Genomic DNA, 14,840 nt, shown 5'->3' with positions numbered 1-14,840 from the left:
AAATTGTGTCTTACGAAAGGGATATTTGAGGAATGGGACTTATGAGTCTGGAGACGAAAGTTGTGTCATCTGCATAGGCGGCTAATAAGTTTTTACATTTCTTCGAATGCAAAATTTGTAGCGGAAAATTGCATATAAGAAGCGGAATCCTAGCAGGATGCGGTTTGATGAGTCTGTACATGAGCCCGTAAAACTACTTTTATAAAAATGCAACTTCAGATTTTACAGCTAGAAAAATCTCCCACGTCTGGAAGGCCGTTTGTACCACTTATGGCTTGAAAAGATGCCAGTGTCCGAGTGGCATCAGTGCAGTTTACATCTCAACATTTGATATTTAGAATATATTTTTTATATTATTGCAAATTGCCCAGCTGCATTCAGATAGTACCCCCGCAAAGCGGGTTTAGGATTGCCAGAAAATGGCAAAAGAATGCAGGGGTGCCAGATTTGGCGCAAAATCGCCCTCTTGGCGACAAAAGTGGCAATGTTCCATAGGCGGAGCGAGAAACATTCTGGAACGAATTCTTACCGGTTTGCCACAGAATGTTCTCGAAGACCGGTCAAAAGCTATATAAATCGGAGTAGTAGTGCATCGTCTATGTATCGTCGAGGTATCGCGAGAGTGCATCGTGAGTTTTATCGAGTAGAATACTTTCAATACAGTGTCTTGAGCTCCGACAGCGACCCAACCGAGTCGGGAGCTATACTTTAGTGCTTTGCCGTGAAGCTGTCTTCACCGTTGTAGCCTGAAGGCTGTGTTGCTGATTGAACGTGTTTCTGGAAGTGTTCTGAGAAATACTGGCTAAGGAATTGTGTTTTCATTCTTCATGAAGTGTTGCCGTTAATCACTCTAAATCCACGAACCCCTAGAAGGCAACAATACGAAGGGTTGACAGGAAAACTTGACTGAGAAATTTTTATTTATTCCTAAATAATACTTCAAAAGTTAATTATTCGACAAAGATTATGTTACCTAAAAATCTTTTCAAACTAGTTCTTTAGTTACGTGTTAGTTCTTTAGTTAAGCCGTCAGGCTACATAAGCAGGCGTGGATTTAGAGTGAATTTAAGCATTTAAACCTGGGAGGGGATTCCCCTAGGGAGAAATTACATAGTTACAAGGGAAATATGCCCAGCCTTTCATTTAGCTGTTAAGTATTTATTTCTGGTTTTTAAATATAAAAGCTGTCGTTATTCAAGTTTTGGTATACATCAACATTTTCTATACCTTTTGTTGTTTAATTTATTAAACATATTAGAAAATAATCTAAATGTAAATAAATGTATATATGTATTTTTCAAATTTCGTAAAGAAAACGGGAATGATCTCCTAAATATGGTGAAAACATTGATTGCACACGGGAAAAAAAGGGTTGAGAACCACTGGTATGTACTTTAAATATACCTGTTTTAAATTCACATATTATAAATTAAATTAGTTTCAATGCTTTAATTATATTTTTCAAACTGACAAAGCTTCATATTTAATTTTATTTCAACTCTCGACATCTCCCGAACAATAGTAAAATTAAAAATGCTGAAAATGTATAAACGCGTATAGAATTTCAAATTTAAGTAAAGAAAATTGAAAAATACATATTTTTCAGTGTTTAATAACTGCTATAGGACAACATATCAACCACGTTTTCCGATGGTCTAAAGCTAAGAATTTCTCTTTCATCCACAGTTATATTGAAATGCATAGTAAAGCAAACACTTCATTTTCTTCTGTAGAAGTAGTGTAGCTTTAAAATCAGCTTCGCTATACTCGAAAGATAAATTTATTAGCTTATTTTGGAGTTCATAAAATAGGGCTAGATACTTTTCTTATGGAGATATTATGAATGATGTATCTTTGCCAACTACAGAAAACTTTCTGCTGTAGTTAATAGTTATTATTCTGCTTTTCTTGAAACACAAAAATGTATGTTACGCTTATTAAACTTGGCATACATTTTTCTACTTACATCCCTTTTTTTTATACTCCTTTGGCTCCGGCGTGATAATACAGATAATATACACCACAATTTCCCTGACAACGCAGTGACAATATGCAAAACTATCTCAAAACGTTATCGGAATTGAAACCGGAAAGAAACTAGTTGTGTTTTTTTAGCCCTTTGACCTTTTGTGCTTTTGTCATGGCGTGTGATACTGTAACAACAGAAAATTAAGATATTTTAGAAAGAGTATATTTTATGTTGGTACTAAAAATTGTGGCTGTTAAATAGAAAGCCAAATACTATTATTTCTCATTTGTATGTGTATTTAGTACTCTTTTTATTTTCATTCATGATAAGTAGTCGTTGAGCATTATATAAATAGTCGAGTCGAGTACGTATAAATTTTATATAGCAGAATATTTCCTTTAACGCCCGAAAATGTTATTTATAAATTCATTTAAAAAAGACAGATTGCGTTATAGTATGAAAATTGTGTGATTTGAGTGAATTAAATTCCAGAGAGAGAGAAACTAAACATTTCCAGCATTCCTTAAATTCATAATTTGAGGGGGGGATCAAAAATTAATTTTATGCTGTTTGAAAAAGTTTCTATATTCCTGCAGTCAAAGACAAACATAAACATAATTTTTGCTGTAGATGAAGGGAGTACATATTTTCTGTGGGATGATAACAGTGTAGAGTCATTAGATTATTTTGAAGAAGACATGAAAAATGAGCAATGCCGTCGCCGAGACTCGAACCTGGACCTCTCGAATATGCACCAAGTATGCCAACCATTACACCGCGAAAGCATGCTGGAAGCAGGGAGAATCAAAATTATAGCTGTATTAACTAAAAATTGTCTTTTATTGTATTTTTATCTGCATTTTAGTGATCTTAGAATTTTATAGATTTGATTTGGAATTTTTACTTATGATTTTATTCATTTTGACTTATTCAGATACTAATTTTATGTCTTATGATTGTTTAATTCTATATTTATATCTTGTTATTTTTTTACTTGATATGTGTTAATTGTCTGTTTATAGTTTGCGTTTTAATGTTGTGATTGTGCTTTAATTTGTTTTTGTCGTGGGATTCCTTATTTTGTGGTGAACTTAGAGGTGACCCAAAATAGATCATAAGGTCTATTTTTAGACCAGGTGGATCGGGTCGCATGCCTATCATTTGTAATCTTATTACAGTAATGACAATGAGACTAACTTGTTTGGTTATGTAGGTCCGGCTGCGCCCAATTCTGATACCTTATAACAGTAATAACAAAATTTCAACTTTATTACATTAGTTAAAATTAGAATTCTGTTAATTATGCATACTTTAGAAAATGACAATTGCCCGTGATCTGTCGTGAACTGGTGAAACTATTTTACTAATACCTAAATAGCTTCAGCTCCAGTAGTTTTACGATTTTGAGGTAAATTATAATTCTTGTCGCAGCGCACTGAAGTTCTATACAAGGCGAGCTCCGGCACTTCATTTCATGAGACTGAACACGATTTCCGCAGACCAGGACTTAATTTCTAAGATTAGAAGTGCCGGAGCCCTATGGAAGACCGTCAGCAAAGAGGAACGAGAGTAAATAAATAAATAAAATGACTTTTAAACTCATTAATAATTTTAAAATTAAATAGTTAATTATTATCAAATTAGTTAATAGCTATTTAATTAATGTTTATAAGTTGTTATTTAATCAATAATTATTATATCATTAATTATAATTTAATTGATAATTATTATTTATTGAAATAATTAAAGATTGAAGTAATTAAATAATTAAAATTAAATAAAATGTAAAGAGATAAATTGGAATTTAATACGTAATTTTTAATATAATTTTATTGCTAAAATAAAAATTTCGAGATAAAATTTCTATTGAAATTGTTATTCAATTACATAAAAGAAGTGCCGCAGCCTTCTTATTCAGGGCTCCGGTGCGTTCCGGCCAGAATTACAATTTATTACAAAAACTAAGAAGCACCGGAGCCGACAACCGGTGGGCTACGGCCCAATTTAAGCTCTGATCGTAAGGGGGGGGAGTCTTTTTAACATCACAAAAATTAAATATACATAAAGTATAGCTGTTCACATAAAGTATAGCTGCAAGAGTATTACTGATTCCGCACTTCTTAAAGGACTTAACAATTACTTCAGCCTTTACGTCCTCCCAAGATCTTTTTACTCACTCCCACACTTGTGAAATAGAAAGCCGCTTCATTCTACCTGAGGGGTGTGAAGGCGTGATGTGGCTCTCCTATTCACTTGTTCCATCATTTCTCGCACTTTTTCCTTAAATGGCTTATTCACCGATACATCTAAAGGCTGCAATTGACTAGTCAGTCCACCAGGAATGACAGCTATCTGGGTTTTTAATCCTCTCGCTTTATTCTTCATGGTTTCAGTTCTATGGGCGCTAAACTGATCCAAAACCAAAAGAGAGGGTTATCTTAAAAGTCCACCAGGTCGCCCGGACCATACGTTCTGTAACCACAGTTTCATTCCAGCTTCATCCATCCAGCTTTTAGGATGAACATGAACAATTACACCCGTTGGAAGTTTTTCTTTCGGATGAGTTTTTCTTTTGAATATGAAAAACGGCGGTAGTTTTGACCGACACGTGTGTCAGCTGAGTCAAAGAATGTCTATGTAAAGAAGGAAAGGCTCTATAGACGTAATGTGACCGTCGAACCTGTTCGAACTTCGATATCAGCTTCGAGCTTTGGCGCTTTTTGGTGACAGATATTTCACGCATGCGCAAAATAATTATGGCAGATGTAGTAAACGTTATGTGTGTTTTTTATCCGGGTTAAAAATAGCATTCAGTATTGAAAGTTTACCTGTGTCCTTCACGTATAAGACTCAGGTAAATTTTTTGAGACCAAATTTAGGAAAAATAGTGCGTCTTATATGCCGTCAAATATGGTATATATTTATCTTGCATATATCCTTAAGGTAGTAACCGCAAACGAAAATATGCTAGCGAAGTCACAAAGTAGTTTGTTCGATTATGACAAAACAAAGTGTGACTTTCAGCCTAAAGGTTAGGTTATTTAATTACGGCAAAGCCTCGAGGGCTATCTGCCTAAGGGGAGGGATACCTTCGTGGAGGACTTTCTAAGGGAAACTGGCTTGTATACACGTTACACATGGGGAAAACCACGAAAACACCCATGCAGCCAGCCCGTTCTTGGGATTCGAACCTCGGACCGAACTACCAGTGTTCAGCGACTTTACCGCTCGGCCGCTGGTGGGCTTCAGCCTAAAGGTAAGGATGCTTTCATGGAAGACTTTCTAAGGGAAGCTGGCTTTTATCTACGTTAGACACAAGGGGGGAAAACACGAAAACGCCCATGCAGCCATTCTTTCCGCTGAGAATCGAACTACCAGCATTTAGCATTTTTACCGCTCGGGTGCTAGTGGGACGTCTCAAATGTGCCAGCAGTTTGAACGCTGATATTAAGGTATTAGTGCAGTTAGCATTAAAATATAAGATAAAAATGTTTTAATATTTTACAAAAGTTTGAACCTCTAGCAGATATTTTATTGCATTTGACACTTTCCAAGTACTTAAAACGGAGTAAAACTTGTTTCACTCTACATAGAGTATACACGTTTAATGCCTCGACAGAATAATAACAAATAAATTTGAGCGCTGTTCTTTTATTAATAACTGTGATAAAAAAACGAGTTTTTTTAATTTAAAATTTTCTTTTTGCATTATTTTTAAATAAGATGTTATTTCACAGACGTTGATATAATTTTTGATCTGACACAGATTATCTTAATAAAATAAGGAATTTGTATATTGTTGTATGCTTCTAATAATCCTTATCCTCACCAACTTATTTGAATGAAAAACATTGATTCAATTCGAGTTCAAATCCCAAATAAAATATAGAGTTTATGTAGAATAATGAGCGTAAAAGCTGTGGGCTCACATTTCTTCTAGATTAGACGGTGGTTAGGGAAAGGAGCTAATGGGATTATAAATATTTCAGAATATATTCTTCTTCGAAATTGCGATAGTGTTTTTTTTTTCTCTTCAGCTTATTAAATGTTAGTGCGCTACTGCTTACATCCCTATTATGGATAAATAGAGATAAAATACTGATTTTCATTATGCAACAAGTCTCGAAGTTTTAACACGGTTCGGTCGTGCAATATGATGCAGTTGGTACCAGACTAAAAACTGAGTTATTAAAATAGAAATTTATTCAAATATTTCGTGAAATCTGTAATATAATTCGAGAATAAATGTGATTACTTGACTACTCTGTAAATACAAGTTTCGAAATCAAAGCCAAAAAATATACTCAAATAAATAAATATAACTAATTTTAAATTGGTCGAAACATTTTCCAATCGTTATTTTATATATTTTCTCAGCAGCTAACTCTCTGATAGCCGGATGTTGATTGCTGAAGATCAGCAGAGCAGACATTAATTACTTGAAAAATTACTCTTTCCATTGTCCCTAGAAACATTTAATCATTCATTCCTTTCAGTATACCTTCAGATAAACAATATCGCTTAAAAGTATTAAGTTAGTTTAACGTTATAACTATTAAAAATGATAGAAAAACAAGAGTTCGATGCGTTGCGCGAGGTGCAAGATTTCATCACCGGTCAGTGACGTCACGTCAGGTGACGTGTCAATAGCTATCGTCGCCAGCAGGGCGGCGTAACAAGCGCTGCATGGCGATTTGGCGAAAACAGAGGAGATACCACCAGGCAGGTTTCTTGTTGAGCAGGAAGTTGCAATTTCAAAATTGATACGTCTCGTACATCGTGTACCCAACGGGATGTGCTACCTGCGAAATTTTAATTGGCCTTCTACTGTTGAACAGACTGTAGTGTTAATATTTGAACTATCTTAGCTACTTATAATTTATTAATTTTAGGCATTCCGTAAGTCGTGTACTTTTTATATTTGAATTAAATATGTTCTTTTTTTTTTACGAACACTTGTTATTTTCTTTAGTTAATTATATTTAAATTTTTTAATTATCTTTGGAACACTACGTGACTAATAATGATATTAGCGAAATCAGTCTTTAAAATTCAGGTAATATTAAAGGCAGTGGGAGGTTTTGAGCTCCTTAATATTTTCGTAATTTAATTATAATTTTATAGTGTAATTGACATATAGCATTGATTTTTCTGTTATGAATTTAGATAGTAATACTGAATATTTGCCTACAATTTTGTAGCTAATTGGTTTCCATTTGCAGACAGTTGTAACGATTTTATGTTAAGCATATTTTTAGTTAATTTTTGATTATTTCATGTATTGATATCAGATTAAACTGGTAAAGTTAGATGAGTTTTTAGTGATTTATTTAATGAAAGTATCCCATTCTAAGCAAAATTTTGAACTCTGTCGTTCTATTTATTTGCATAAAAACTTCTGTGTGGTATATAAATTTAAGAACTTTGTAAATTATTCAGATTTTTGTCTAATGAATGATTAAATATTGTTGTAAAAATATGATTGTTTGCATGTTAAAATTGTATCAAGTATATGTATGATGATGTTTATTGCTTTTTAGGTAAAGCGTCTGGAGAAATTTGACAAGACAAAAATGTCAGAAGGTACTGATTTGCGTATAAAGTCTAGAAAATCATATGAAAATCTTGCAACAAATGGTGGTATAGATACTGCATTTTCACTGCAATATGATACAAGTTCTTTATCTAGTCAAACCAAACAGTGGATTGCAAACCGTGAGGATAGGCAAAATTTAGTGCTATGGAAAAGGCCCTTCACAACACTTCAGTATTTTGTAAAAGAACTATTTATAAATTTTTATGAATATGGAACTAAGTAAGTATAAAATTTATTTTTAAGTATTTCATTTATTGTAGTAGATAAGTCTAATAGCTGCTTTTTGGAATGTCTAAGAGTTTAATGAAATATCTAGTTTAATATTAATTTTCATTAGACCATGCTATTTTGGCATCTCATTTATTATATATCACTATGCCTAAGTATGAGGAAACCATTTGGAGATTTCTTCCTTTGTTTCATTGGTGTTTAAACTTGGATACATAATGGGATGTGTTATTTAGTATAACACCAGTATTACAGTCTAGTTAAATATTATAATTCAAGTTCTGTAGGAAGATTTAGATGAATGTACATTTTCTATAAAAAACTTTGTTAATACAGTTAATAGTATAAGCTGTTATTTTACTTTTTGGGTTATGAATATTTATCAGAATTTTCCTGAAGTAGAATATACATAAACAGCAAGAAATTACATATTTCTTAAGAGGTATGCAACAAATATAGCATCAAGTCAATTCATGCTAACAGAAAACTGCCATATGTAAAGTCTGTTGCAGTCATATTAAATGCATTTCCTATTATTTCTGTATGTTAGTTAGCATTATTTCTGCAAACACATTTTTTTTCTTCTTTCTTTTTAAGTTATGTGAATTTGTTGTTTGGACTACTGTGTCCTTTGGAGATAAGGAGTAAAATTGTTTAGGGGTGTCTCATGAGAACTCTGAAGTTTTTAGTTCTGATAACTGAGTTCGGTAGAAATTCTATCCATTAATATTATTTAAATGTCAAAGTGTGGTCTTTGTGCTTGACACTTGTATGCATTTTGAATTAGTCTGCACTCCATATTTTTTTGTATACATTTGTCTATATTCCCTGTCAGTGCTATTTAGATTATCTGATAAAATTATATAAGTTTAATGTTTTGACATAAAAATCCTTTTTTGTTCAATATAGGTATTCATGAATACAAAACTTAATTATATGTGCTTTATTTTATTATCATTGTTATATAGTAATTAAAGTTTTTACCTAGAGAAGAGGTATGCCATTTATGTTTCCAGACACACATGTTGAATTACTAGTTTGGAGTAAAGTGACTATTTTTCCTGAAGCCACTATAAGCCATTTAAGTGCATAATTTTGTTATTTCAAATTATTAATTTTTCTAGTTTTTAAAATTCTTGTAATATTTACTGTAACATATTGCTTGTATGTTAGAATGAAGGATATCTTTTAAGGCATATCTAAAAGCAGGATATGTTGATATGTCTTGTACAATTTGAACATATCATCTTAGTTTAAAGCATATTCTGGTATAATTATCATGGTTTCCATGGCTTCAAACAGTTTTTCTGTGACTTTATGATTTCAAATGCTTTGTCTTCTGAAGTAGTGAGAATATGACTGTCTAGTGATATTCACTACCAGTAGTGCTTAAGTTTTCAGAAATACTGCTTATTTTCAAACGTCATCATAGCATGTTTCACTGTACTTACTACCAGCTGTGTTAATGCAGTTGTTTGCTGTTAGTAGAGTTTGACTATGATTACAGATTTGAAAGAAAGATAATTTTTCTGATCAAGAAAAGTCTCATCATTTTTCTCAATATACGGAGTTTTATACTTCGAATACAGTTTAATTTTTCATGTAATCCATGTCTTTCTCAGTACAGCATTACATTTATAAATACAGTGTCGACATTTTTCAGACGTTAAGCTTTTTGCCGTATATTTACTCGTAAAAGTATTCAAATATGTTTCTATATATCCATTTTAGTTTCTTAGATGATTTAAGTGCTCTGCCTGTTTCTCTGAGTAAGAAATACAGTTTTAATAGAAACTCTTTAATTCACTTATAAATCTTCTTGACCTTGAGAGTTCTGTATAGTATTATTTGATTATTTAATGCATTTTTGCTTTCACTTTTGCATTTTTATGACTAAAGACTGACTGTACAGAGTGTTAAGATCCACATAATCTAGAGTATCATAGTACAGTCAAAAGTCGTTAATCCGAACTCGTCGGGACTTCGGCGATTCTGGATTATCGATTTTGCCGGATTATAGATCATCAGTTTAAATCTGGTAAGATGGCATGCAGAAATTATAAAATTAAAAATATGAAACCGTAATTTATGAAATAAAGAACAATTATGATCTAAAGGGTATCAAAATTTACAAAAAAAAGCTTAATATTTATTTGTTTACTTTATTAAACATTTCTTTTAATGTAAATTGTTTAAGTTGCCTTGTTTTTTATGTGATAATACATTCTCTTTAATTCTTTAAACAGACATAATTTCTTGTTCAGTTACAAAGTTCCGCTGTTTAAGTCCTATAATTGCTGTGTTGAGAATACCGACTAATTTGTCAATCGAAATTTTTTCGTTTTCAATAACCTCTGGGTCACTTTCTTCACTATCGGAAGCGAATTATAATGACAAGGAACTTAAATCATATCAAAGATGGAGTACATCGAGATGAAATGCTACATTTAGTAAGGATTTGTAAGCCAAATAAAATAAAAACATCTGTCCTGAAGATAAAGATAGTGCTGACAGATCAACTTCCAATTCAATGCGCAGCGTTAAAGATAAACAAAGTTTAGATAAACAAACGTTAAAGTTTAGATAAACAAAGGATATGCCTTTATCTATTTTTTATAGCAATTCCACTTTTTGTTTAATGAACTTCGAAACATACTTTTGCTTTGTAGATCATTTACATATTAATAAATATATATCAGAAATTCTATTTGACGTAATCGAAAGTTCAAGCTTACTTTTATAAAATTGCTCTAACAGTCTGCAAAAAATAATAAGCCGGATCCAATTCGAAGATTAAGGAACAACGCAATCTGCAACATTAACTGAAATAGATAATTAAATAATTTTAGCTTAGCTTACACCGTCCATTATACATTAAACGCGCACTCGTAAACATATTTTGCGCACACGCACAAGCATATTCTCAGCCGTTAAAGGCCTTACGCGCATGCATCAATGCGACGCATGCGCAGAAAGTTTGAAGCTTTGAGGTCCAGATTATAGATCATTCCGGATTATGGGTGTCCGAATTAACGACTTTTGACTGTATCTAGAAGCAAGATACTATACTGAAATATAGTATTCCCATTCTAAACATCTCTTCTATTTTGCACAGTTTGGTCACCTTACAATACTGTAAGCTTATTTGAGTATACATTAAATAATTGCCGAGTACAGATTTGCAGAATGCAGTTTCACAGATATGTGTTATTTTTATTATACCCACCTAATTGGTGTCCAGTGCTGAAATTTCATTCATACATGTTCTGTGTTCATTCAATACTGAATGCTTGCTGGCATCAACTCTAGCCAGAAGTTATCAACAATTTCCATTGTTTGAAAATAAAGCTACTGAAATTATATAATTTATGAAAGTAATTGGAGGCAAAGGATTTTCAGGTACAGAAAGAAATTAAAAGAATTAATTGAGAAATACTGCATGAATAAGATGATCTTATAACACCAGGTGATAGTAAAAGCAATGATAACGAAGAAGACAAATGCATTTAATATACAAGAAGTTAAATTAATTGTTAAAGGCATGAGGATGTCTGATTTTGCAATGGAGACTGACTCAAATGAAGAAAGAAGAGGAATTGGAAAACTTTGCACATCTTAACTGCAAAAATTTTTAAAAAATTATATTTTCTCAAGCAAAAACAACAAAAACAAAAATTGTATCATGTACCTATTAAGCAGTAATAAACATTTTTGTAAGCAGTAATAAACATGTATTTTAAAAATTAATAATTATTTTAATAAAATTAGTATCAGTTTCTAACTTTTAAATTTCTAGTGTTGCATTCAATGTAGTGTATTTTAATTGTCGTGCTATTTTGAAATTATCAAAGAAAATATGGAAACTTCAAAATATATATTAGCTACTTAAAAATGTGTTTTAGCAATATCAGATTAGAAATATAGTTTTCTTACAGAAGTTGGAAAAAAAAATTTTAGATGAATAATGAAAAAAATCTATTTTATTATTAGTTTTTAATCATACCTATAAGCAGTTGACTGTGTTGGAAAACTATGATCACTAGTAATTAGGGTATAGCAAATATAGATTTTAGATATAAAAACCATACATTTTTCAGATTCCAGCTTTAAATTGTAGTAAAAAGTCGCACATTTGCAAATTAAGTTTATCACATATGTCTTGGATATTGATGCTGAGTATATTACCCTACATTTTGTAAAGTGCTTTGTGATCCACCTGTATCCTGGAGAAGTATTTTGATCGTTTGAATTTAACAAATTCAGAATATTCACATTGCTGTTTTAATTATAGTTTGAATTCATAACTTGTTAGATGATTAAGTAAATTATTCTTTCAAAATGACCATAGTAATCAAACTTTAACATGTTCCTACTGTTAGAGTATTAATAAAAATATTGCTTTAAATAGTAGTAAGCAAATACAAGGATTTTTCCCCATTGAAATTAAAAGTTTAGGATAGCTTTTCATTTTTTACAATTATCATAATCTGTCATTGCATTGTAAGCAAGTAGAACTTGTCTATATATAAAGATTGCAATACACAGTCAAATATAATATAAAGTTTTCTGGAATTTGAAGATAATTAACCCTCTGAGCATTATGAGCTGCTTTATCCGGTCATCGGAAGTTTTGCCACTTGCCGTATATTAGTTTATAATTTAAGTTATTTTGCTTTCGTACTTTCTTTAATAATGTAAATATCATCTTAATGAATGCAAGTTTATGAAAATACAGACTAAAATAAGTAATTATACAAACTCAATTAATAAATGCTGTTTAAATACCAGTTTTCATGACAGGATTTAAAATCCTGTGTCGCTCAGAGGGTTAAATGGTTCTCTTAACCACTTTTCGTTTATTTTCAGTTTTAGTTTCAAGAATTATTTAATATTGTAAAAGTCTGTTGAAATAGTTGTTTTTTAAATTTTTCTATTGATTATTTCTTAAGTATGGCAAATAGTTTTTTAACCAACTACATTTGTTTAGCGTTCGTATAATGTATGCTCTGTTATCTGCTTTATTACATTTCATATGGTCATATTTTAATTTTATTCAAATAATTTCTTTGTAGACTACTTCAGCATCAAAAGTTTGTTTTAACAAGCTTACTAGTCAGTGCCATTAGCATCACATTATATCATTTAGAAGGTCCTCATCAAAAAGTAAATATTGATTCTTGCTTTTTATAATGTTGTTGATTTTAGGGAGGAACATTTTCAGTTTCATTAAAATTTATTTATAAATTCATTGAATCATTGAAAAAATTAAATATATGGTCAAAGTTCATATTTAATTCAATTTATGATAAATAATTTTTTATAATATCAGCACATTCTGAAATTGTTAAAAAAGAGCTTATAAAATAACATTAACTGTTATTTTTTATAATAGATAAAAACTATCCTTTTAAAAAATCTTAAAGGTAAAATAAATTTTAGGGGAAATGTTGGAAATCTTGTAGTACTATTTTAATATTTTTTAAAATCTAAATTGAGTGTTAATGTATCTATAATATCAGTTTTTGTTTTAGGAACTTCCCGAGTTGATCTTTTATATAACTTAGTTCTATGAACATATTTTTCTGCCTGAAGTTACAGCAGCTGTAAAATACATAATTGAAAATTTTACGTTCATTTCCTGATTTATAATTCATGTAATAAAGCCAAAATTAACATAAGTTTATGTTCTTGATTACATCATTGTTGTTTTCACATGATTATAAAATTAGATGCAAGTCATTTTAGAATTATAATGACCAATCAAAATTGCTTCACTTGTCTCCACTGACAACTTGTTTCTTTAGACCAACCATTGAGTTGACAATAGGGAAAATATTCTTTGCTTTTGCATTGTGGACATTATTAAATATAATCTATTTTTTCAAAGTATTCAAATACTTATGCAAGCTTATTTTCAGATTTTTTTTATAAAATTTTTGGGTAAAAATTGTTTTGAATACTTTTTTCAAGAACAAGCAGATTTATTAAAGATTATCAGTAGTATCCATGAAAGAAAAAGTCATTTCACTGATATTTGCAAATAAAACTCGAAAACACAAGATTCAGAAAACAAAGAAAGCCGCTGTAAATAAATACAATGTGTGTTTTTTAGTAAATGGGGTGCCAGTTCATAATTGTTGAAGCCCCAGTACAGTAACCTGTTTATTTCATCTCGAGTACTTGTACAATGATATCATTGTGAATAAGCAAGGAGAATAAACATGGTCTAGTAATTTTTCTAATGACATTTTCAGTTGTTTTTAGTAATGTTTTTCTTTGTTTAAAAAAATCAAAAAAGAGAATCAATATGGATTATACAATTTGGCAATCGTGATGTGTTTCTTGCAAGAGATTCATGATGTGTTTCTTGCAAGAGTGGTAGTATTCATATTTTGTTCGTAAAAACAGAATTATATTTTATTGCTATTGAAGCATCAAAATTGGAATTCCAGTGAAAGACCTGTGCCACTATAAGAAAGATTTTTAAAGCAGATCCTAGCTAGGTTCACACATTTCTTTACATAGAACTAGTTAGTTTATTTACTTCTCGTGTCAAGGGTTAACACAGATGGTATTTTATCACCTGCAGTTAGGAATAATTGCTTTAGTGTCATCGAATGGAATAATCACATGTGCAGTTGTTTGTAAAAATATTTTTTTTAGCTTTAGCCACATGAGAGGTGTATAATTGGGGAGGTCGCTCTATGGCCATCATTGAAATATCACTACATTCATCGTGTCTTTATTGACTCAGTGAAGTGGAGAGTGGTCCGAAGGGGCTATGTTTCTAGCACTAAGTGTGGGGACTATGGGGGACTATGAGTCTCGCACGAACTGCTCTGAGGACAGCGTCAGGTTGGGAGTTTCGCTGAGACAGTACATCTGTTGAAAGGTAATGCAGGTGTCCTAAGGCAAGATCAGTGAGAACAGAAACGATTTTTAGATGAAACTGCATAAGTGATAAAGATTTCAGTCGTTAGTAATACATGATTTCATTCATTAATAATAAATTTAATTTTTAAAATTTTTAATGCTTTATTTTCTACT

At 31.3% G+C, this 14,840-nt stretch overlaps 1 protein-coding gene across 3 annotated transcripts in view; it reads left to right on the top strand.

Moving 5' to 3' along the window:
• The window catches only part of LOC118189403 (vacuole membrane protein 1-like), a 117,575-nt gene that overhangs the window by 70,156 nt on the left and 32,579 nt on the right, over window positions 1–14,840 (top strand). For 2 of the 3 annotated variants that reach the window (XM_035359996.2, XM_035359997.2), the window contains 2 exons: window positions 7,510–7,784; window positions 12,866–12,956. In XM_035359996.2, the coding sequence (XP_035215887.1) occupies window positions 7,510–7,784; window positions 12,866–12,956 (366 nt within the window). Of the gene's footprint in view, window positions 1–6,677; window positions 6,869–7,509; window positions 7,785–12,865; window positions 12,957–14,840 lie in introns of those variants that run through there. The other variant, XM_035359998.2, reaches the window with a different exon arrangement.

The sequence above is a fragment of the Stegodyphus dumicola genome, chromosome 5 (genome assembly GCF_044657685.1).
Source record: "Stegodyphus dumicola isolate Sdum_Otavi_A_Nest chromosome 5, ASM4465768v1".
NCBI classification, from domain to species: Eukaryota; Metazoa; Arthropoda; class Arachnida; order Araneae; family Eresidae; genus Stegodyphus; species Stegodyphus dumicola.
This window is presented reverse-complemented; position numbering and strand designations above follow the sequence as displayed.